Source organism: Rhizophagus irregularis, chromosome 20 (assembly GCF_026210795.1).
Source record: "Rhizophagus irregularis chromosome 20, complete sequence".
Lineage (NCBI taxonomy): Eukaryota > Fungi > Glomeromycota > Glomeromycetes > Glomerales > Glomeraceae > Rhizophagus > Rhizophagus irregularis.
Window position 1 is genome coordinate 1,670,927 of NC_089448.1, and position 26,746 is coordinate 1,697,672.

The window sequence follows — 26,746 nt, forward strand, 5'->3', positions numbered from 1 at the left end:
TATCATATTTTATCGCACATTCGCACTAAATAAATCAATGATCAACGCATTGTGAGGTTAATTTGCGATATGGAGCCCATTATTGCTTAAAGATATAATGCCAACTGAAACAGAAATTAATAATGTTTTAAAAAATTTACCGGCTGAATGGGATAGTCAGAGTGGATTATTTAATTATCAAAAATAATCAACTATTGTATTGTAAATTACAATAAACAATTTTTTAGTATTTATTATACGTAAATTTTGTATCATATTAGTTGTAAATCAGCTAATAAAAAGTTTAAAATAAAAAGGGAAACTTAAAAGCTTTTTGTGTTACCTTTTCTTTTTATAACTTTTTTATTTTTTATTTTTTTATGCGATTTTTTTATAAATATTTTTTTATACTGACTGCTAAATCTTGTTGCCCGATAAACTTTAGTTTACAACTAGTGGAAGAATTGTCTAATTAAAGTTTTCGAAACTTATTTTTTTTTCTTTAAAACGTTTTTTTAATATTTTTTTATTTATTTGTAGGAATCCGTTCCGACCAGATCCATAGGTACTAAGGTTTCGATAATAATTTTGAAAACTACTACTTTAAAAAATGTTATATTACCATTTTTTTTCTTCTATTGACTTCGCTTCAACTTGGATACTAAATAAGTTTTCATAAAAAAACGTTTTATTATATATATATCTATTTTTTTATTAATGTTTTCGAGATGAAACTTTAATTTTTTTTATTTGAAACGTTTTCTAACGTTTCTTATTATTTTCCTATTGTAGCCCTATAAAAAAATTCTGGAAAAAACTCTGATAAATGATCATTTTTCTAGTTTTTATTTATTCAAACATGTGATCATTTTTCTGAAAAATTTTTTATAGGGATAGGTTTTCCGAAATATCGTTAGAATTTGGAAACGGTAAGTTTCTCTGCGAAACTTTACCGTTTTACATATATTTCTAATAGAAACATTTTTTAACGTTTCTTTTTTTGTTTCTTTCTTGAAGGTTCTCTAGGATTTCCGTTGGGCACTGGAGATTGGAATGGTAAGTTTCTTTACAAAACTTACCATTTTTTTTTTCATTTTTTCAATGGAAACGTTAAATAACGTTTCTTTTTATTTTTCGTAGGTTCTTCAGGGTATTGATTAGAAGCATTAGGATTTAAAAACGGCAAGTTTCTCTGCGAGACTTTACCGTTTTTTTTTTAATAGAAACATTAAATAACAATTTTTTTTGTAGGTTCCGGAGGGTATCGATTAGAAACGTCAGAATTTAGAAATGGTGAGTTTATTTACGAAACTTAACCAGTTTTTTCATTTTTTAATAGAAACATTATTTAACGTTTCTTTCATTTCTTTTTTGTAGGCTTTGGTTGCTTGGGATTGAAATATCAAAGACGGTAAGTTTCGTGACTTTCATAGCGAAACCTACGTTTTTTTTTTATTTATAACGTTATTTAACGTTTTTTCTATTTCTTTTTTGTAGGTGTTACGAAATTTTTTAGTTTAATTTTCTTTTTAGGGTTATCTTATAGTATAGTTTATTTTTATATATATAGTTTATTTTGGTTTATTTTGGGTTATGAATTTATTAACGGGAATCGGATGATTAGTTAGGGAAAGTTCCGGTTGAGGCTTATTGGGCCAAAATTGACTGATCGACAAAATTGGCCGGAGGACAAAATTGTCCAGATGGCAAAATTGTTCTTTGGACATAATTGTCCCAAGTTTTGAGATGTTATATAAAGGATAGATTTGAGAGAGTGTGTGGATTTTGTATTAACATATATAAATTCTATAATACTGCAACATTTGTTTAATATTATAGTATTTGTATCAAGTTATTGTAATACTAAATCATTCTAATTTAATAGTATTGTAAATACACTTCACACATTATTGTATATTACTGTATGTTCAGTGTTATACAATGTCTTCTTAAAATCAAATTGTTAGTCTAATATTAAATACAAATCTACATAATTACTTCAGTCTTTTCTTAACATGCAAAAAATTTTTTTTAACATGTAAAAATTTTTTAATATGTAAAAGAATTTTTCTATATAAAAAATTTTTTTCTGAGGGTGCTGACTACCTTTCAGAACCCCTTCTTAGGCTTTTTTTTTCCACCTTTTTAAATTTTATTTTATTTAATTTTATTATTTATTTTATTTTGAATTTTCAATTCTTCAAAGTTCAAATTCCTAATTACAAACAAAATTTAGTATTATATAAGTAACAAAATTTCTAAACATAAATCAGAATTTTCTTTTCAATACATACACTATAATATATCCCGGCGCAGCGCGACGGGTTACGGCTAGTATATTCTAAAAGATTGTATAATGATCATTACAGTATTTTTATTGTGAAATAATCATTATATAAATAACACTATTTGGAAATCAATAAATGTATTCGTAGTGATGAACCAGATAAAAAAATGAGTGACCGATATTGTGAAAAAAATACAAGTTTTTTATAATAAAATAAAATATTCCTGTTAGGACATGAAAAATAAATTTAAATATAAAAACAATGTTTACTTAAAAATATAATTGTATTAAAAAAAATTTCGATAATATATTAAACTTTTCGTTACCAAGAACCGCAAATTTAAATTATATATTTTTCAGTTATTTTCATATTTCACAATATGTATCTAAATTATTTGCCATTAGAATCACAAATTACCAAAAAAAAGTGACATTTTTGGTATATGATTTGCCTAACTTTTAAGAATGGAGTCTAATTCTTCTTCTGGAAGTAGATCATAAATGTAATTCGTAAAATTCTTGTCAATATTAATATATTTGCATATTTAGGAAAGTTGGTAATAGAATTCAGACGAAATATTTGTTAATTTTAAGAATTTTTTAAGCAATCATTTGTTCAAGGATAAAGGATAAAAGGGATAAACAAAGGAATAGATTGCTGATGTAAGATTTGAAATTGGAGTTGAAATAATAATTCCATTCTTTATTTTGACTCATTTGGAAGACAGGCAATTAAGCCATAATAAATTAAATGATTATATTTCCTACTATCATTTCATAAAATTTTCAATGCAAAGTTGATTCAAAGTAAATCTGTCCCCTTCAAAATATTCGAATATAATAAAGAAAGGTTGAAGAATTTTAGCTATTAAAAATAAGAAAATTAACAACTGTTGTTACAAATATGAAAAATGTTGTTAATCAAACCGATATAATAAGTTGCGCGACTTACATCTGGACCAATTAAATTAGTGAACAGCCTAAATATTATTAGTTATTTTACATCATTTACATGTGAAAATTGAAATTCAAAAAATTATATTAAAGTAAAAATCTAATAATTTTAAAGTTTTCCATATGATAAAAATTTTTATTTAAAATTCTTATAAAGCTTTTTTAGTTTTAATTATGCTTTTTAGCTTTGAATATTTTTATCTTTTTTCAAGTAAAAGTTAAAATTTTTTTCAGCCGAGTCTTCTTTTAGGTAGTCAACTTTATTAACGACTTTGCAATGATATCCACAATATTTTTTTCTCTATCGTAAGAGAAATGAGAATTATTCAATGACTGGCATTATACAATAAATGTTCTTTTGGCCAGATACAGAACCCGTTCACATTATCAACGCATTATCGTTTTACCAATACTGTAATGATTTATCATACTGAGTAGGAACTGTTATAGTTTTATTACCCAAGATTTTTTATGTCTAATTAATCATTTTCTTTTTTATTAAAACAAAATAAATTAGGTCCTTATTATGCTCAAGAACAGCAGGAATTTCCAAATTGGAATCATGAGTGTACAGATGAAATTTAATAATTTTCATACATTAACAAGTTTTCTTACTGCTGCCTTTTTGAAGATAAGAATTTTTAGTTTAACTTTCTGATAGTTTAGTAATGCCAATATTTACACCTCATCTTATTTTAGATTAGCTTAATCTCAATTATGAATACAATTATGAAATTACAATGGATACATTAGATAACTTAGGTAGTAGAAAAAAACGTAAAAATATTTTTACTTTCATTATTTAAAGCATGTATTTATTTATATTTGAAACAAAAATAAAATAATTATAATTTCTTGCATTCATATATAATATTAACTACCTTGTTATTATCTTAATTTTCAGAAATTAAAATTTAATATTTACGGTTGTTGGTCCTTCGAATAATTTGTCTCCACAAGCACTCGGTCATTTTTATACCATTAGCACTGACAGGTGTGGATATTAAAGGACCCTAAATTTGTTAATGACCAGCATTGTAAAAAATCTGGTCGAATCAAGTTGCTTCATTCACATCCCGTTGGAAGTGCAAAAAGGGTGGACATAAATCACCACTAATTATAACTAAGGGGGATATAGTTAATATTTAGATTTCAATATATTGGGGTTGTCCTCAGAGTTTTGCTCCTGTTCCTCGTGTAGATTATTTTTCAGAAGGAGTAATTAATTAATTTACGATCGAAAAAATATCTATGAAAAAGTATTTTCTTTTTTATAAACCACGACTAGTTGCTTATAATTACAATAAAATGAATTGATAAATTTTAATATATAATAAATTGGAATGTTTTCCGAGTATCTCCATTAATAATTCATCAAGTCTGTAAATCCAAGGAAGAATTATCTTTTGGATTTTTTTTTTTAAACTGCATTAGCCTTGTGAATAAAAATACAAACAAATAAGTCCATGCATATATAAATTTTTTTCTTTTGGTTTCTTGATGGTAATACTGTCTCACATACAACTCGGAAATATCTACTCTGAAACAAATAATAAAATAATAACTGCATAATAAATAATTAATAAGAAATTAACAGCAACTTTCATTTCGAAGAAATAAAGCTCAAATTATACGATATATTCTAAGTATAATATTTTTATATATTAAGTTCGAATTCTAAAATAATTTTTGAACTCATTTAATATTAAAATCCATATGTTATTTAAAGGTGAAATGCAAGTCATTTTTGCTAATATAGTTTGACTATTAATATATAAAGTTTTGTTATTTTTAAATATCAAAAAGTATCATTTGCAATCTATCTAACACCTTTGATTTATACATATTGAAATGAAAATTTAGTGAAAATATGAAATTGAAATCAAAACTAAGATTTTGTAAATATTTTGTTTAACATACTAGGAAACGGGGAGTGTTGTTTAAGGGTTTATTGTTGTACTTCGTCACGTGCCGGACGGACAGTCGGACATTTTTGTATTATCTTTGCATAGAAGTATATAGTCCTTCGTTACACTTCGGACTAATAAATCATTATCAGAATAATTTGTTTTAATATATTATAAATTTTTTTAAACTTTTTGTATTCACAATTCTTTATAAATTATTTTCAGATATTAAGTTAATACGATTTCAATCCATAAAATTAACAAATTCTTTCCCAAATTTCCAAATTCTCTTTTGGTTAGGTAATAATCAACATTTGTGAAAGTTTAACTTAAATTCACGTAGATATTTAATTTCGTATTTTCTTATTTTAATCTTACCTATTATGGAGTAATTTACCAAAATTGAATAAATTTAATTGCCGATCAAGATTATTGTGTTTCCTCCGTGTATTTTAACTAATCTTTTTTTGATAATTTTGTTGCCGATCTTAAAATCATTGCAACATAAAATAACGTTTCACCACTTTTTTTTCATTTTTTTTTATTTTTCTTTATTATTTTTTAGTAATTTTTACATACGAATTAATAACATATTTTTTTTTGTTTAAAAATTATTTATTAAAATGGATGAAATTAAATTAAGTGATGATGTATTTGAACAAATAAAAGATTTTGATCATTATTATTTCCTGACTGAAGAACAAAAATCGTTAATTGATAAACTAATAATAGACGAAGAATTAAAAGAATGTTATAAAGAAAATGGTTTATGTAGAAATTGTAAGCAGCTTAATACAGGTCGTTGTTATTGTCAGCCATGTAAATCACAATATTTCAAACAAAATTTCAAAAATTGGACAAGTGGAAATCATGACGTTGATGAATTTATTCAAAAAGCACAATTAAAAGCTAGTGATAGTTATAAAGTCATTGAGTGGATTGAATATGATAAATTTGAAGATGTTGAATATTTAGCAAAAGGGGGATTTGGAACTACTTTTAAAGCAGTTTGGAAAGATGGTCCTTTTAGAGATTATAATATTCAAGGGGAAAGAAAAGGTGAAACAAAAGTCGCTTTAAAATGTTTACATAATTCACAAGATATTACAGCAGAATTTTTAAAAGAAGTAAGATATTTTCTTATAAATCTTAATTAGTCTTTATAAATGTTAAACTAACTAATGATTTTCTTTTAAGGTTGAATCAAATATTTTAGCACTTGATGATGATGATTGGATAGTTCGTTGTTTTGGTATTACCAAAGATCCAAAAACAAATAACTTTTTGATGGTAATGGAATTAAAAAATGGTAGTTTAAGACAACATTTAAACAACAACTTCATTTCACTGAATTGGGAGAGTAAGTTGTTTAATTTACAATGTATTGCATGTGGTCTTAAAGATATTCATAATAAAGGATTAATTCATCATGATTTTCATTGTGGGAATATATTAAGCGATTTTAAAGAAGATGCTTATGTTACTGATTTGGGATTATGTCAACCTGCTAATGTCAAATCCTCTCAAAATAGTAATAAAAAAATATATGGTGTATTACCTTATGTAGCTCCTGAAGTTTTAAGAGGAAATGAATATACTCAAAAAAGTGATATTTATGGATTTGGAATCATTGCATATGAAATTTGTACAGGTCTCCCTCCTTATTATAATATAGCTCATGATGAATTCTTAGCAATGAAAATTTGTAAGGGATTGAGGCCAACGTCTAATTATAAAATTCCTCAATTGATTTTTGACATTATTAATCAATGTTGGGATGCAGACCCTTTAAAAAGACCTAATGCAGAAGAAGTACGTGAGTCAACATTGAAGTTATATAAAAATAGTTATGACAATGAAGTGAATTCTGTAATTTATGGGCAAGTTAAAGAAGCAGATGAAAAGAATAAAGAGTCATCTTTAACAATTCAATCACCATTATCATCTACAAGTACGCTCTCATATATGACACATCCTCATGCAGTTTACACAAGCAGACTTTTAGATTTTAAAAATCTTCCAGAACCAAAAAATTCTGATAATAATGATTTACTTGGAGTAGAATATTCAGGTAAACATATATAGTTTTCTATAATAATTTAAATTAATTTTATAATTCTGACAACTAATATTTATAGATTCCTTAAAAATGGATTTTACTAAACTTGATATTAATCCTAAAGGTAATTTCTTTGCATGTAATTTTTTGGTCTATTAGGTTTTAATTAAACTATTTTTTTTTTTATTATAGATGAAAGAAATTAAAACACATTTAACTTTAAATGAAAATATTTTGTATATGAAAAAACATATCAAATATAATTTTATTTTGAACTTAAGGATAGTCTTTAATATTATTCTGGGATATTTGATGAAAATATAGTAAGACTGATAATTTATCAATTATTCATATCCGAAAGATTGTAGATTAGCGTTGTAATAAAATTAAAAAAATATTTTTTAATTAATAAATTTGATCACATTAATGTTTCAATTGTATTAATAAGTATCATATTTGATAAGCAAGTGAATTAAGCTTAATGTAAAAAATTACTTTTCAGTGATGTCTTTATACAGTGAAAAACACATACCCACTAGAAGTTTATGTATAAATCGTGGCTTGATAAATTATTTGTTTGTACGTTATATGATAAAAATGATTCTTTTACATCAAATAAATTATGGATTATTGCGAAATAAAAATTATTTTTTATATGATAGAAAGTATAAAAAGAGATTTAAAATATTTGAAGTTAAATAATCACTTAAAATTTTAACTTTTTTATTTTAGAGGTTGTAACTGATTAACGTTAATCGATTAATTACTTAACGATTAAGATTAAAATTATCTAAATCATAATTCTCAAATTATATAATGCAGCCCAGAAATAATACATATTCTCCAAACTCAAGTTTAACAAACGCGAACTTTTTTATTGATGCTTTAATAATAAGATTATTTCTACATGCAACTAATTTATGAGTAATAATTTGCAGCCAAAAAACAGCTTCTAATCGATTAGGTTTTAGAGTTTAAAACATGCACTTTGCATCTTGAGTTAACTCATCAAGTTAAACTTGAACTCAGAGATTCTTTTACATACTAAGAAGTAATGATTTAATTTTATGGATTAATATAATAACTTTAACGTTTAACTACATTTTTATATTACAATTTTTATATTTTTATTATTTCGTATAATAAAGCCAAGAAATACTTGGCAAATAAAAATGGTAGTGGGAACCTTTAGCAGATTAGACTTTTAATATTATTTTTTTAATGTCATGTGAAATTTAAAATATTTGATAGAGTTAAATAAAGGAGTAAGCAAAACAATGAAATCACGTGGGAAGAAAATTTATAAAGTAATGATAACAGCTCTTTCAACATTCACTATTCAAAGTAATTTAGAAAATACAAAGAGTACAGTATGATGAAAATAAACATGAAAAGATATCATAGGATTTTTGTTGAAAATGGATTTATTCTATATCTGATATAAATAAATTAAGCGTATTATACTCTTTAATAAAAATCTGTGATGTGAAATAACTAAAATAAATTTTTGTATTCTGTGAATTTCTTATTCATCCTATTCTATTTTTATTATTTAGAAAAAAAAAAGAAATTTTAAATTTTACGATATTGTGGTATGTAACATGAAAACGCGTGATAGATCTATTCCATATTTGGTTGGTTAGCTGTCGGGTCATGTGTACGTTTGTTTTTTCGTTCTTGATTTTTTTTTTGTATTATTATTATTATATTTATATTATTTTTTGGTTCTTTTTTTTCAAACCGAAAATAAAATTTTAATTATAAATCAATTTTTTTTTTATTTTTTCGGACGACCTTGGCCGTTAGAACTGCCGTTAGGCTCCATCACCCTCGTCAATGGGGAGTTTGTCCGTCAGATCAGTTCATACCAAAGAATAATTTCTTTTTTGATCCTTTTTTTAATATTCAGTTACTGAAAATAAAATGTTTTCATTCTTTTTATTTTCAGTTTTTTTTTTCAATATCGAGAATAATTTTTTTAATCATTTTAAAGTCAAAATTTTAATATTTATTCGATATATTTTTCTTTTAAATTTTTTTGTAAGTTCACCTGACTTCTCTTATTTAAAGTTTTCCCTTTTTTTATTTTTTAAAAGAAAAAGTCTTTATTCATTATTTTTAAAACTTTATAATTTGGGGTTTCTTTTTTTTTTGTAGCACATTGGGTTTCTTTTTTGTAGGACCAAACTCTCGAGGACTTAAATGAATCCAGATTACTGGAAGAACTATATGGGAAGTTATACTTTCGATTGTATTAAAGAAATGTAGTAACATTCTTTTTTTTTTTGTTTTTAAACTGCTGGACATTCTGAAGACTTGAACGAACCTGGATTTAGATACTATGTATAGATTATAGAGAGGTGTTGGGTGTAGCAATAATATACTGTCACATTTAAATTCCATTGTTTACATCATTCAAAGGCTAATTTTCCAATAAAAAAAAAATATTTTTTTAAAAGGGATTTCTTTTATGATAAAAAAATTTAATTTAAACCCTAATAATAGAAATTGTATAATAATAATAATAAAATGTGAATTACTGATACAAAAGTATTTTTTTTTTCTAATTCCTAACAAAAATAAAACCGAAAAAAATTGGTTTTTTTTTGAATTTTTTAACGAAAAAAATGAAATAAAAAATATTTTCTTGCAGAAATAAAAAATATTTTCTTGTAGAAATAAAAAATGATATTTTCTAATTTTCTAAAAAAAAAAATGAAAAAAAAATGCTTTGCTCTAATTTTCTTAAACGACCCGATTCTGACGAAGTAACAATATATAAGCCTCCTATAAAGAAGATGCTGGAGAAAATTGATAAATTGCGAATTTTCGATCATCCTTGAAGGTAAAGCAAAATAATTTAATACATTCAATAAAAGGCTTAATCTAATTGGTTATTCAATTTTATGTTAGAATCGTGACAAGAAAAGCTCAAGATTAAGTATGACAAAAGAGGAGTTATTGAGACAACTCTTTCAATAGTAATGAATTAAGTAAATATCAAGCTGTGTTGCGAAAAATTAATGGCTTTCTAATCAAATTTTCTTGTGACAATATGGGCAAAATGCAATTAGCGATCTTCTATACTTAGTTTATGGTTTTTTATTTATGTAATCTGTATCATGAGATTTTATGATAAAATAAAATGATTTTTTTATATTTGCGAAACCTTTTTTTTATTTGCCAAGAAAACTTGATCAAAATAGTTACACATTGATGTCTGTATCTACAAATGAAGTGGTTGATATCATAAAGGAATATCAAACAAACAAAATAGAATATGTTTTTAATATTATAATTCAGCTAGAAAGAAAATACGAATAGAAGACCGATAAATTTTCGAAGTAACGGATAATGAGACGGAATGGAAGAGAATAGTTTGTATAGCAATAGGTAATGCGACGAGAAGGAATAAAATTCGAAGACATTATAGAATGGAAGAATAATGGAGCTAGGAAGACTGATTACTGAATATTTCGCGATTGGAAATGAAATTGTTCATAAAGTAAAGTGATTATGGAATTTACAATGCTCAACAATAATTTCACAAATCGAATGAAAGAAGAAAATAGAGAGGTTATTGAAAAGAATGTAAATGAAAAACGATTAAAAATATCCCACCAGGAGAAAAGCATCAAAAACGTTAGAGGGCTGTAAAAGACCGTGAGTGAAGAAAAGTTAAATATAAAATATACGAATATAACTTATGTCTAAGTCACGTGATTTAACGTTAAAATTTCAACGAAAGTATAAGTTTATTTTGTATATTTTTGGTTTACAATTAAGAGATTGGATGAAATAAAAAGAATTCGAAAGATTTTAGGAATAACGTTCATGATGCGACGTATTGTCGCGTAGTGGATTGGATATAGATTCATGGATGATATAATTTCTAGGATGGTTATTTAAGTTTAAGTGGATACTTTCAAGAGTTGAGTTTCTGGTAGCAACGTAAATTTGTTGAATTGGCGTAATAAATACGTTTAACGATTTTCAAGTTAGATAAGTAGAAACTTAGACTAAATTTATGTTAATTTTATATGTATTTTCTTTTCGTTTGTCTTTAGTTAGACTTATATAGAATTATAGGATAATTTAACGTTATATAGGTTGTTTTTATAGTTGTTTGTTAATATTTTATTTTAGATTACGAGGGAATTTATGGTTTGATTCTTTTTTTGACGCATTGGATTTATAATATAGATTAGTCCTTATCTTCAGATACATGAATCGATAAATTAATTGTGGATATAGAATAAAATTAATTAATAATAATACGAATAGAATCATTTCTTTTTTGCTAATATTTTTTTTGCTAATATTATATAATTCATATTTAAAACTAATATTATTATTCTATAGAATAATTTTTTTTATTGTTGATTATATATTAATATTAACGTTATTACAGTCAGCTCACCTTATAACGAAGTTAGCGTACCAGCCGATTAAGCCTTCGTTAAAAAAATTCGTTAATATTATAACGAATTATTCCGAAAATCTGGTATAAAGTTTTCCGCATCAGATTGTGTGATAATTGTACCGAAGTATTAAAAAAATTTAAATATTTACGAGATAGAATCTCAACCAGTCGACCGCAAAGATCTCCTGCGCTCACGTCAATGCATACACAACGTGACGGACATATTCCTCTTTGGATGGTTTACATTACTTACATCCGGGCGGATGTGCCGTCTTATATATTAATATATATATTAATAGTGATATGTTTTATAGATTTCAAATTTTGTTATTTTTCTTTTTTTCTTTTTTTTCTGTTTATTTTAGTTTAGATTCTTTTATTTCTTCTTTTAATTCGGGTTTATACGGAACAGGTCATGTCTAAAGTTCCTGGTTTTTTTTTAGACGGGACGACCCCATCTGGATATAAATAGAGATAGGCTAGTTTAGTTTATCATATTCTAATTATTCTATGGTGACAACAGCATTCTTTTGTACTGCTGTTCCGTCGTTATATTAAAAATAAAAATAAATAAAAATAAATAAATTTAAATATTTAATAAAAAAATATATTAAATTTTATTGCAACTAATAATCTAAATCAATTCTTACATTCCTTTATAGATATGTATATTTTTTTTTATTAAAATTCATTATTATAAAATATACATGACGAATATGACATTTTCCATTACTAAAAATAAAGTAATTAAGAAAATCGAAATAATACCGCATTTATTACAATTTATTATTATGATATTATATTATAACAATTATAAAACTATTAATTGTACTATTATTTCAACTACTATTAATAAACTTATCAAGATTCATTTGTCTTACAAAAATGAACCGCCGTTTCAAAGCTTCTTTATGCAGCTTTTTAACAAACTTCAATTTTCTTTTTTTGTATCAAAACTATCTTCCTGTTGTTCCAGATACAAAATTATTTTATTATAAAGTTCAATTACTTCACTATGAGTAATTGATGATAAAGGATTAGAATCTAATTCTTCAATTTCATTCTCTTGATTATCGTCAAGAAGTACTGCTTTTAATATTTCTTCAACAGGTATCATTTCTGCTGTTAATTCAGAATTATCATATTGAACAAATTCATCAGCAGCTAAAGGATTTTCAAGATCAAGTTTATCAATTAAATCTTGAACTTCTTCAAGTTCTTTCGTACATGTTAAAAAGAATTTGTGTTTCGGCACCAAGATCCGAATCGTTTTCGTCATGTTCATCTTTAGGCAAAATATCCGCTTTCAGCCAACAATTTTCAATTGTAGATTGCGTAACATTATAATGTTAGTATCACCAGGTAACACGTTAAATCAAATTCGTTAAATGAAATTCGTTATGGGGTGGGCTGACTGTAATTATTATTTTTTTTATTTATTTAGTTATCATTATTATTCTATTATATTACATAATCGTCAAATATTATATTATTATTCTATAATACATTATTACAAATTTATAATTGTTCGTTAAAATTTTTGCTAATCGCTACAATCTATAATGATAAATTAAATATTAAGAAATAATATAATATCTTTTAAGTACTACAGTTACTAATTTCAGTTTTTATAAAAAACTATTATACGTACCGGTATAAGAATGATCTAAAAAAAAGCATAATAAACATACCGGATCAGCAAATTCATCATATACACTGTTGACGAAAAGTACGATGTTCATTGATTGGTAAATTTTTAATTGCCGCTCCAATTTTGCAAGTCCAAGGAAACAATCGGCAAGAGTACAGGATTGGAATTCTAATGCTGCAATTGATTGTTTAATAGACACACACGTCATCAAAAAATGCGTGGTGATCGTAACACTGATAATACTGCTGTTGAAAGAATTCCGGGTTTTTCAGATTATAACTAGATAAAAATATAAAAAATGAATATAGATGAAAAATTCTAATCAAATAAATTTCATAATCTTACATTTCCTAAGAGTGTTTTATGACGCATAATTGAATCTACACAATCATACAATCATACATTGTATGCCATCTCGTATCTACCCATTTTTTTAGTCCTCCGCCACTAATATCACAAGCTTTGGCCTCTTCTTTTAATGCAGAACCTTTTTTTTTTATTTAATTGAGAATGATGCTATTAATAAAAATATAATATTAACAAAATAAACGAAAATAAATTTAAATTACCTCCTTGATGGCTTTCTTCAAAATGTTACTATAGCATTACATTTTGTTAAGATCCGATTTGCAAATGAAGTAGAGCAAATATCTTTTGAAATCAGATTAATAGCATGCGCTATACAACGCACATTAAGAATATTCTTATACCGAGTTCGCCATCCATCACAAGCTTAATAAATTAAGAATAAAAAATAAATTTAGTTTTATTAAATATTAATTCAATAATATTATAGAATCTTACATAATGTTAGATTAGTTGTATTTTTTAATATCTTGTGTTTACAACTGCAGATTCTTGTGATAAGAGTTTACCGGGAAGTACTCCTTTGATGGAGGAGTGTATCCTGGGCGTAGAGTCTTCAAAAACTTGATGAAAAGCGGATTTTCAATTATATGCCATGCAATACTACTTACTGCAAATGCCTTTACACAAGCCCGATCAATTTCATGAATTTTTAGCTCAGTAAACGTGATACTTTCATGAAAATCAGATATTTTTGTCTGGATACCAGTATTATTATTAAGTTTTCGTTTTTTAGCTGTTATTTGTTCAAGATTAATGGTTATATTCCCTTCGGCTTTTGCAGCAAGACAATTCAAAAAAAATTGTCTTGTATTAGCTGGTATTTCTGAACATTCATTGGAAAAGTGTGCTTCCAAATCTTGTGGGAGCCTTCTTTCCAAAAGTAATTACAGTATGCGCAAGTTGCTTCGTAATGGCCTTCAGATATTTTTGCACCTTGAATAGCATGACCTCCCCATATCAAGGACTTAGGTCGACTTTTCGGTGTAATTATAGGAATTGCATTTGGAACAAAATTAAAAAAAAAGTAAAGGTTGATTTATATAAATGAAAGGAAGAAAGGTTTATTTACAATTAAAACGCGTTGTGTATAAATACTAAAGTTCTTTCGTGAGAAAATCATGAGCAAATGCATAAATTTAGCCACCAATTAAAAATCTTGCACGTGACAATTTTTAGTTTCGTCACGTTTCGTTTTCGGTCTATTTTTAGAACAAATTATTTTTGAAGCTTTGGAAGTTCAGGCAGTTTTCGAAATGGCCGAAACCGAAACTAAAAATTGGCGAAACGTTTCGCCAGTCGCAAAACAGTTTTGCCCGAAATATTAGACTACGAAAGGCAAAGTACCCAAATGGTATATAACATCTAATGATGGTGCCAGAAAATTAAATATAAAATTTAAAATGATTAATAAAATAGTGAGATTATATTTAGCAAAAATAAGAAGAAATCGAAAAGTACATATAAAAATATAGGTATACATTTATCCAATGCAAACGATGTAGTTTAAACATAAAAAGAGATAAAATGACCTATATAAATTTAGTAGGAAAATAAAACACATGAATGAAATAATTAATGAAATGAAATATTTTAAACCATTTGAAACATTAGAAAACATAAATATTAAAATTTAGCGATGAAAGAAGCAAATGACAAGATATTTAACAACGAAGATATTATTAACAAGAAAATTGATATGATAGATGAATTTATAATAGGTGATGTTTATAGCATCAATTACATAAAGGAACAATTGGATAATTTTATTAATTTGGTCCATTAATAATATAGGTCAATTGTAAAGAAGAAAAAACAATATCTATAGAAAAGGATTAGGTGCTAAAAGTACTTACCATGGGAAATTATTATTAAAGAAATCGATAACTGATACTGATTTAACGTGTATAATTATATACTACTAAATGTATTTGTGTATTTCGATTTATTTTTTGTATTATTACAATAAAATAATAAAGAAATGCGCGTTACTAACAAAATGTATATCATATAGCAATGTTTATATATAATCAGGAATTATGACAAATCCTATAAACTCTTATTAAGAAGCTAATACTGTATATATATTTAAATCGAAATTCGAAATTTAACGATAAGAATGTAAAATTTTTACAAGAAAATATTTTTTGTTGCATAAATTCATAGCCTTAATGAAGGATTATAATCAAGTAATACAAAAGTTAGTCATATTTTTATTATATGCGCGATTAATGTTTATCATTAATATTTATAATTTTATCTGTCAATACTCAATACATATAACGAAAAAATTTTGCCTTTTAGTCGTTATCTGGCTGATTTTATCTAATTCAGGATGTTAATTCCCGAACTTTAATAAAATAATCAATTCTATTTAAGTATGTGTAACTGGATCTCCCAAAATGATCACTTAATCAGATATAAAAGAAATTTTTTTTTTCAATTTTTTTTTTTCAAATTTCGATTTTCTTTTTAGAAATTATGACCAGAGAACTTACTACTGAAGAACTAGACAAGCTCATTGAATTGTCAGTTAAAGGTATTAATAATATTTCCTTTAATCAAGTTACATTAAATATTAATTTGATTTGTGAAATTAGCCAAAGAAAAGGCTTATTGCCCTTATTCAAATTTTCGCGTTGGTGCTACGCTCCTCGATGTAGATGGGAATTGGCATACAGGTATTCCATTTCATATTTAAAAGGCTCAATTTATATTTTGAAATTAATTTAAATAATTCACTAAACGTAGGTGCTAACATTGAGAATGCTTCATATGGTACGTAATTTTATATTTTTAGAAAATAAAATTAGATGTTTAACATTTGTTTTTTATTTAGGTGGAGCGATCTGCGCAGAACGGACAGTATTTATTAAAGCGATTGTAAGTTTGATGGAAATTATAAATTATATTTTACCAAAACTTATGGTCTATCATTTTTTAATGATTTTTAACAGAGCGAAGGTCAAAGGAAATTTGTTGCCCTTGGTGTATCCACGTAAGACCTTTTTTTAGAACCCATCATATTTTTTTTTTATTCATCTAATCATTCTATGTATTATTAGTGATACTCGCCATTATGCAAGACCTTGCGGTATATGCCGACAATTTATGATCGAATTCGAAGATATTCTTCCTATTTACCTCATTCAACCTGATCGTTCTTATCAAAAAGTTATACTTAAAGATTTGTTACCAGATTCTTTTGGTCCCGAAATTATGAAAATGAGTAGAGTAACTGAAAATACAACTCCATAAAGAAATTATTATTTATAATAAAGTTGTTGTTATAATTTCACTTTTCTTTTTACTTGAAAATTCCTTTTTTTATTAAACATCTTATAATTCAAAATACTTTGGTATTACAATATAATTATAATATATACCCATAAGACCTGGTCTCCTGGATCGAATACCATGTCTGTTCATGACCATTCTTTATTATTTTAGAAATTATACCTGACGTAAATACCGTAGAGTCAGGGAACTGATTATTGTATCACAATGAGAAAACGTGATTATGATATTATAATGGTCTCACACCAATCAACTTGTGCCATCACTTCTATTAATCTATATATAGTAAAATATGGTAAATTCTAAAGAAGGTAATGCAAAGGGCTTTAAACGTGACAATCATTGAAGATAACACGTTTTATCTCCTTATCAATCAAATCAATCAAACACAGATACATGTTTAAAGTACGCGTTCGCGTTAAGGATGTTAATTCATATATATAGGTTATATAGCTGTGATATCATAACCAACGAACGAACGCGTAAAAACTTTTTTATCTGTTTATCTCTTATATCTTCCTTTCATTTTTTTTTTAAAAAAAAATACCTCTTTTAAGAAAGACGATGTCAGAATTTATGAATATAGATGACCAACCAGAACTTACGGAACAATACTTAAACGATGTTTTTCCTGATATTTTTAAAAAGTTCCCTAACTTAGATTATGGTATGTTCTATCCTTTTAACAAACTGTACTTAATATTGTGCTTTTTTAGAAAAATCGTAATAATAATTTGAACGAGTCAGCATGCATATTTGATTCCTATCCAAGCATGGCTTTTTGTTAAATTTACTAGGAGCGAAACGAATATTTGGTTATTCGAGAAATAATTCATTAAAAAATTTAATGTTGCGTTTTCTTTACTATTATACAGAAAGCATAAGAAACGCGATTGAAGAAGCAGACTATGACCAAGAAATAGCAATTGAGGCCTTAAGTAGTAACGGTGATTGCTCAAATAGTTCGTCTTTTTCCAACATTCAGGATGACGATGATATGAATGTCGATGAAGTTACAAAACAGAAACAAATAAATGATGAAATAAACAAAATCATTGATGTATCCGTTAAAGTTGTGATAGAAGTAATTAATTTAATTTCATATCCTTTATTTTTCTTTTTTTAGAAATGTTAATAAATGTTTTTTTTTATGATTAATATAAAATTTTTCTTTTATTTATTCATTCATTTATTTATTTTGAAATTAGCCGTCGAAATATTCTACCAGTGGTATAGATAATGGTTACACTTCATCATCATCCTCTTCTGATGATGTTTTTAAACCAATGAGACTACGTACTTCCACTATAGTTAAGCGTAAAGTTGAACAAGATCATATTGCGAATTCTACAGCGAAAGATCCAAAAGAAAAAGCTGAAAAGAAACCTGACACTGGTATACATGTATTATTGATATCATTAACAAAAATACGCAATTCATACTAATTTAATTTTCGCCTTATATGAAAGTCAAAGGGAAGACGTATTTTTATGAATATAGAGAAGGCGAAGTTGAAGAAAGTGAATCCTTCGAGTTAATCGGAGAAGATCCTGTAGTTAACCAAGGAGCTGGAGAAGAATTTAACGCAGACAAAGCTTCTCTTCCATGCCGTAAACTCGAAGAATTTACTATTTACGATGCGAATCGTAAAAACAAATTGGTCAGCATCGAAGAATTAGATGAAGAAGGCCGTGAACTTCATGTTTCTGGTATCGTTAAACCAATTTTTGTTGGTCAAGATGATGAGGACCTTTATGATGAATATGATGATGATGACGGTCCCGTACGAGTTCCCGACCAATATTTTAGGACTAGTACTATTTTTTATTTTCAAATTGAATATTCGCAAGACGGACAAAGGTATTTTATCATTAATCTGGTTAATTTTTTAAATCAATAAAATAATTCCTAACTTAGTTTTTTTTTTTTAAAAAAAAAAGCGAAATTTGGATTCGCACACAGTACGCGTTTTATAAATTACTTAACGCTTCCGAAGCCTATGTTCCGTACTTTATGCCAGTATTCAAGAAAATTCGTACGGCAAATGTAATTATTGAAGCTATTGCGAGTAATCCCGAAATTACATATGACCAATTTCTCGAATTATTAAAACAACCTCCCGTTGCATCATCATCATCGTCACTTAGTAATGTTGAAATAACAGAAAAAGATATTTTGAATAATATTGATTATATTTATCAAGAATTAGAAACTTGGGTTGATGAAAAAGAAGCTTTTGGTGTTCTTTTATGCCCCCTACTTACGAGTCTACAAAGGCTTGTTGGTAAGAAGAGAAAGAAACCTAAATATACTCACGGTGATACCGACACTGTAAAAACTAAACGCAATGTGAATCCTAATTTGGCTGTACTACAACATCAAAATCCAACTTGTGTTACTCCCTTTATTAACAACTTAACTAAAGGAATGTTCGCTAATAAGTTCGTTACTATTAGACATGATAATGAAATCGATCACGCGGACAAAAAAATTGAAGCTCCCGTAATTAAAAAACCTATAACACATAAAGTAATTTGGAGTGGAGATCAGATTGCCAAAAGTGATGAGATAACATATTATAATTGTGCTGTAGTCGATGGAGAGGAAATAACAGTTGGAGATATTGTATATGTTAGAAATGATGATTCTGACGAACCTTGGTTCGCCAAGGTTATGTATATGTTTGAGGATTCATCAAGGAAAAAGATGTTTCATTCTAGATTCTTTAATCACGGAAAAGCAATTTTTTTAGAAGAATTTGCTGGCGATAGAGAAATTTTCCTATTAGATAATTGTACCGATAATGAACTGGAAACTGTCATGGGAAAAGCTAAAGTAAAACGTCTTGACATTGATGAAGATGAGTCGTTTGACTTTGAGGATGAACATTTTTATTTCTATCGGTTAGTACAAATTTGTAAAAGCATGTTAAATTATATATACCTTTAATTTAATACCTTTTAATTGTAGATTTTGGTATGATGAGAAGTATGCTACATTCGAAGAAGCTCTGTTGCATGAAGATCAAAATGCTGTATACAATTACTGTGAAGAACATGAAACTTGTCATTCGTGTGAAAATTTTTATGCGGCTGAACAAAAGAAAGAAGCTAAATGGATATACCAAGATTCTCAGGATACTCCAATAGGTTTTACTTATAATGGAGTCGATTACCATCATAACGATTTTGTATATATTATACCAGATGAAGGAAGTGAGAATGTCCCCTATGAGATTGGTCAGATTGTTGAAATTTTGAACGATGATGAGAAAACACTCGTTGATTATTTTGAAAAGAAAAATAAAAAGAAAAATAAAGAGAAAAAACGAATTTCGAAACCCGTTGTTTGTGTTCGGTTATTAGGAAGATATGATGACCTTCTAAAATCAAAATTGTCAAATAAGATTTCAGAGACAGCAACATATCGTGATATTATTCATGATCCTCGTGAGGTTAAAGACTGTAGGAGACTTTTCCTTAAAGATGATGTAAAAATCATAAGAAACGTCAATAAATTAGAAGGCGTATGCTGGGTAGAACACAAAGATAGGATAAATAATCTTAGTGTATATAAAGATGAAATGGACACTTTTTATATAGACTGTAAAACTACGAAAAAACATCCTAATTTATCTGATCTTGAGAATATGAATGCCGATGATATACAGTTATGCGTTTTATGTAAAGAAAAAAGACAAAATTATCAAAAAGATATGTCTGAATTTGTTGAATATTTGAATATTCAACAAAAAAAACTGAAAGCAATGGACATATTTTCGGGTTGTGGTGGCCTTACGGTGGGTATGGATAGAACTGGTATAGTTGAAACTAAATGGGCAATCGAATTTGCCTCTAGTGCTGCTTTAACTTTTGAGTAAGTACTGCTATTTTCAAATTTTTTACCATTTACATGACTTTTTTCGTATAATTTATATTAACAATATATTACTCTAAATAGAATAAATAATCCTCATGCCGTTGCTTATAATCAATGTGCCAATTTATTGCTTGAACGAGCGATCGCCGAGCATAGTCGTAAAGAACAATTAAAACCTTTACAAGACTTTTTAGGTCGCAATGTTCCAAGTATGCCCGCCCCGGGTGATGTAGATTTTATATATTGCGGGCCACCTTGGTAAAAATTTAATCAATAACGGTTTTTTTTTTATTATTATTATATTTATTAACATATTTTGTTTATTTATCAATAAATAGTCAAGGATTTAGTGGCGTTAATCGTTATCAAAAAGCGGATGATATAAAAAATTCGTTAGTCGCAACTGCACTTAGTTACGTTGATTTTTATAGACCAGAGTTCTTTTTATTGGAAAATGTAAGAGGAATGTTAAGCTTCCGTTTAGGAGGAAAACAAGACGGGAACAAGATTTTAGGAGGCATTAAAATGGGTGTGATAAAATTCATAATAAGGTCCTTGACAGCGATGGGGTAAGTTGAAAATATTTATAATACCTATAATTATTACAATTGTTTAATGATTTCTTTTATATAAAAACAGGTACCAAACAAAGTTTAGTGTCCAGCAGGCTGGACATCATGGAGTTCCTCAAAGTCGTAGACGACTATTTATATGGGGGGTAAAACGCGGGTCATACCTTCCGAATTTTCCTCAGCCATCTACTTGTTTTTCGAAACAGGGTTCAATAAATGTACTACTGCCAGATGGCACGTCATTTACATATAACCATCGTACAAATGGGTATGCACCATATCCAGCTGTATCTGTTAGAGAAGCGATCAATGATCTACCAGAATTTGAATTCGTCAATCCTCATCAAGTTTATCCCGCCGAAAAAGAGGACAAGGAACTCCAACGCCCGTTTAGACAAATCGAAGTGCCTGAAAGAGGTTGGGTTGGCGATATAGAAACTGAATATGGATCCGAACCACTTTCTGAATACCAACGCCAATCTCGTAAAGATTGTGCACGTGTGTACAATCACATTTGTAGAGTATTTAATAAATTAACGATTGAACGTATTGTTCGTATAGCCATGTTTCCCGGTGCCGATCACTCAAGTAAGTACAATTAATTGAACGATTATTGGTTTTTTGATTGAATTTTAATTGATTATTTTAATATAATGTATTTAACAGGTCTACCCGAGAAATTAAAACCGTGGTGTCTAAGTGATCCCAATTCAGCGGCTAGTCGACATAATGGATGGAAAGGTCTTTTCGGACGTCTTGATTTTGAGGGTCATTTTGTCACGGCTCTAACAGATATAAATCCAATGGGGAAAACAGGGGTAGGTTAAGTTAAATGCAATTTAATTTTCTTATTTAATGAAGATAATAGAATTTCTAATCATTTATTCTGATAATATCAGACTGTTGTCCATCCTAACCAAAGAAGACTGTTGACAGTCAGAGAATGTGCACGCGCACAAGGTTTTCCGGACAAATTCAGGTTCTACAGTGATCGTGATGATACGAAAGATATGCACAGGCAAATTGGAAATGCTGTACCTCCACCGCTTGCCTATGCTCTTGGACGGTTATTAGTAGAGGCTGTATTCAAAAAACACATGGAAAACAAAAAGTTAAAAGGAAAGGGAAAACTTGTTGTCTAAATCACGAATATTGATTATGATATTGTATTTTATATTTTTATTTTTATATTTTTTTTCGAAAAAAAAAATAATTATAGTATAGAACTTTATAATTTGTAACATAATTTTCGTAATAAAAACTTTTTCTGTTCTGTCATATAATTGAGTATTAAATAGAGTTTACAGTATTTATTACAACACGTTTGCATTGCATATATAGGTATAAACGCTCAACTCAATTTCATACAAACATGACTTAATTAGCTGACGTACATTAGTAAAGGTTACGGTACATTTCGCCGAAGCCATTTCGCCGAAGGGATGTTTCACCGAAGGGACGTTTCGCTGAAAGTGCATTTTATCGAATCCATTTCACATTTCTCCAAATTGTCATTTCGCCGAAAATGGTAGTGATTAACGTTTTTGTCCGGAGGACTACGCACTATGAAAAAAAAATTGATCATGTGAATTTCTCTGTCAGTCACGTGATCGTCACCAAATCTCAAATTTTAGTTTTTCGCTCCGGACTTACAACGGTTCCCGTTTCCTAGTATAATAAATATTCATCACATAATGAAAATTATTTTTAGAGATTTTTTTTTTTCCAGGATCATCACTTTAACATTCAAGTAACAGATATTAATTGTTAAGCAATAAATAAATAACTTTATTTTCCTGAAAACATTTATTCACGAAAAAGTAAGTAAAAAAAAGATTAATGTATTATAATATTATGAACAACGAAATAAATTTGATAAAAATCAGCTAATTCTAGAAAAATTTCTTTATATATTTAATATAAAAACAGTAATCGGGTCAACCAAAAAAGTGAGTAATACGAAAAGGAGTGGTGTCGTCAACCAAAAAAGTATAAATTATAAATTTATTAAGCTCTTCTGCAACTGATTTGATAATCGATAACGTAAATTTTCGCGTACTATATTATTACAATATCGATTTCGCTCCACACTATACTTTTTTGGTTAACTCGACACCACTCCTTTTTCGTCTTACCGTATTTGGAGGAAGGTTAATAGTTTTTATATATTCTATGTTTAGTAAAGTGATGTACAAAATAATTTACAAATATTTCTTTTCTCCTTTTTGCCCTTTTTTCTTATTGATCGGATAAAAAAAAAGTTTAAAAAATTCCGCATAAACTTTTTAGCATAAACTTTTATGCAACATGAAGATGATCATTGTTTTACTAAGTAGTTTTTCTATAAAAAAATTTTTAAAGACAGAAAGCCAATTTCTAGCACAATTTTTCTTTTATACGGAATTGTTGCTTATATAAAAAACCTATTACTCGAATATAATAATAGGAATAATAAAACATGGTTGCTTCAAGCTTCATTAAAATATTTTCTATTGCTGTGCTAGCTGCTCTCTCAGTCCTCAGTCTCAGCTCAAAGAGAATGCCCCTCAATTCAAGCCGAAGATAATACCATCGAAAAAAGAGGTTTATCGTTATTTTTGATAAAAAAAGTCAAGAATGCTGCCGAAGATCATTATGAAATAATGAAAAAATGCTATAAAACACGTGTTTAAAGCATCATTAAAGGCGATGAAAGTAATAGTACTGTGTTGATCAAGATGCTATTAGGGATTTTTCTGCTGATGGATCTATACAAGGATATACCTCATATTTTACACCTGAATTTGCAAAAAGATCAAAAATGTTAAACTTGATGAAGAGGAAAGAAAAGTTAAAGTGGAGTTTTAATAAACGTTATTTTATAAATAGACAATAAACCAGTACCAAACATCATTGATCGTAAAATTTGTTTACCCTGATTCAGCTGGAAAGAGTGTAAATATTTTCATATTCGACAGTGGTATTTTACTTACACATGAACAATTTATGGTCATGGACGTTCTTTTTGTGGAGATTGAAGAAGAAATGTTATACATTGTCACTTTTGTTGCTAGTATAAGTAGCGAGAAATGGCACTATTATTGATGTTAGAGTTTTAGATGCTAACGGTGATGGTTCAACTGCCAATATGATTAAAGGTAAAATAAGATAACATGTCTCTTAGAGTAGTACGAGCTTTAAATCATGTTGTTAAGGAAGTTACTGATGCTGTTATTCACATAGCTGTTTCTGCTGGTAATGATTCTAAAAATGCTTGTGGACAATCACCTGCACCTGCACCTTCAGATTGCAGCAGGTTCTAAGTGATGCAGTTACAGATTTCTCAAACTTTAGAAAATGTGTTGACATTTTCGCTCCAGTTTACAAGTGCTAATATTATTGACAATAGTGATTAATTTCCTATACAAAAAACGTGTCTTTTCTTAATTAAAAATTTAATATCCAGATTTAATGTCGGAATGTAATGCAACTCAATGAATTAATTTTATGCAGTATTATGATGAATATTTTTGAACATTTCCTTTTTAATAATATTTTGATGCTAGTGTAATAATTTATTAATTTACTGTTTTCGACGAGGAAAAAAAAAATTGATCACAGTTGGTCGATTGCATTTAATCGCCCATGACAAATTATTATCGTTAAACTGTTATCATGGCTTACATTATAATGTAGATTTGACCGACGGGTACATTTGACCGATAAATGTCATCTAATATATAACTAATTTAGCTAACTTTAAAAGTTTGATTTTTTTTTTGATAATTAAAAACAAAAATTTTCTATATTGAAACAATAATTTGTTAAAATTGTTTGATTATTAATTAATGATAAATATCTGAAAATTCCTCATCGATATAACTAAAGAAATTCGTTTGTAAAGGAGAGTTTTAGATTACCCTGTATAAATAATTTTGAATTGCGCGATGTGTGATTCTCTGTGCCTGATCTATTCCATTTTTATTTTTGTTTTTTTATTTGACAGAGTAAATGTAGTTTCAGTATAAACTAAAGTAGTTCAAATCTAAAACTGTAAACCAAACCGACCTGGTAAAAAAAATAGCAAACTTCACTCTGGTGGATAACAGATACTAATATTTTTTTTTATTATTTTATACATATTTTTTTTTTATTAACTTATATATATATAAGCATAATATCGTCATTAATTACTTCGTCTTTAAACTTAGATCTAGATCGGTGATCGGATCGGTCAGATTGATGCTGCGGTCCTACGGTAAATCCTACGGTAAATTTTTTTCGTTCTTTCATAATCAAAACAAAATATTTTTAAATGTTTTGTAAGAATTTTTTAAAAAATATAACGTTAATATTATATATAAGATCCAATTTATCTAAATATGTCCTGTTATCCTGTTGCAACGCAAAAGGCTACAGCTAATTGTGATCAAATGATCAAGTGAAATTATCAAAGAATTTTTTTTTTTCTACAACTGAGAATTTTTATAGTTTCATTACCTCCACGAGTTACTGTATAGTATGTCTTATATAGAAATATTATTAAAACATAATATATTAGTTAATGTTGTATATAAAACTTCATAAATAGAATGTCTGAGAAATTGTCAAGAATGTTACAATATTTAATATGAAAAGAGAAAGAAACATTATTGCAAAAAATTACCTTCTGAACAATTAGCAATTGGATGTCTAATGTATTAAATCAATCGAGGTAATACAATTCATGTGCCAAGTAATCACATGATGTGCAAAAAAATACATCTATTATTAGAGGGGAAACAATGTATGTTCTATTATTATTCAATTATTATTAAATTTTTTTTTACATTTTTTTTAGGAAAAGAAAAAAAACTATTATTTTTTTTTGTCGCCTTCATTTCCATTTATAAAATTCTACAGCATACCAATGCAGCAAGTATATTTATTATGCATTGGCGTGACAATTAGATTTGGTGAATCAAATTGCATATTTTAATTATTTTCGAGATGAACAGGGATCAGGAGCGACCACATTAGAATACACCTTATCGGGTCAGGAAACAAGCAGTACAATATAAAATCTGATACGCCAACACAGGAACACCAAAGTAGAGAAAATAAAATGCTAAGTGGCTTCCATTGGGAGGGACACTAGCTAAATCAAATTTATTTTATGTCAAACTAAATCAAATTGCACATTAATTTATGCAATGTAAAAATATTAATGGATCATGGTACACGTGATTAGAACGACAATTGTTCTTTGGTTATTATATATAGAACAAGAATATAGGGTTTTTTTCATAATTTTATTTATTAAATTTTCTTAGATAAAAATATTTGTTATTTCGCGTCAAACTCGCGAATAATAATAAAATAAACTTTATTTTACATTCCTTAAATATATTATA

The 26,746-nt window shown here is 27.3% G+C and overlaps 4 protein-coding genes across 4 annotated transcripts; 3 read left to right on the forward strand and 1 right to left on the reverse strand.

The window, feature by feature from the left end:
- Positions 1–5,750: 5,750 nt before the first annotated feature.
- Positions 5,751–7,392, forward strand: OCT59_012978 (uncharacterized protein; the record flags this gene model as incomplete). The annotated part of the gene is made up of 6 exons (XM_066140516.1): positions 5,751–5,907; positions 6,103–6,254; positions 6,325–6,379; positions 6,911–7,198; positions 7,266–7,310; positions 7,379–7,392. 6 exons carry the CDS (start codon positions 5,751–5,753, stop codon positions 7,390–7,392), a joined length of 711 nt encoding a protein of 236 aa, XP_066001395.1.
- A 5,148-nt stretch (positions 7,393–12,540) lies between these two features.
- OCT59_012979 (uncharacterized protein) lies at positions 12,541–12,894 on the reverse strand (the record flags this gene model as incomplete). Its single annotated transcript, XM_066140517.1, has 1 exon — positions 12,541–12,894. One exon carries the CDS (start codon positions 12,892–12,894, stop codon positions 12,541–12,543), a length of 354 nt encoding a protein of 117 aa, XP_066001396.1.
- Positions 12,895–16,081: 3,187 nt separating this feature from the next.
- OCT59_012980 (uncharacterized protein) lies at positions 16,082–16,942 on the forward strand. The gene is made up of 6 exons (XM_025319579.2): positions 16,082–16,165; positions 16,227–16,307; positions 16,378–16,404; positions 16,466–16,509; positions 16,584–16,624; positions 16,692–16,942. Exons 1-6 carry the CDS (start codon positions 16,108–16,110, stop codon positions 16,882–16,884), a joined length of 444 nt encoding a protein of 147 aa, XP_025173487.1. The 5' UTR covers positions 16,082–16,107; the 3' UTR covers positions 16,885–16,942.
- Positions 16,943–17,487: 545 nt separating this feature from the next.
- On the forward strand, positions 17,488–22,657 carry OCT59_012981 (uncharacterized protein; the record flags this gene model as incomplete). Its single annotated transcript, XM_025319580.2, has 11 exons — positions 17,488–17,590; positions 17,799–18,007; positions 18,132–18,318; positions 18,393–18,783; positions 18,864–19,826; positions 19,894–20,799; positions 20,884–21,060; positions 21,141–21,371; positions 21,442–21,962; positions 22,041–22,192; positions 22,274–22,657. 11 exons carry the CDS (start codon positions 17,488–17,490, stop codon positions 22,514–22,516), a joined length of 4,083 nt encoding a protein of 1,360 aa, XP_025173488.2. The 3' UTR covers positions 22,517–22,657.
- Positions 22,658–26,746: the final 4,089 nt, after the last annotated feature.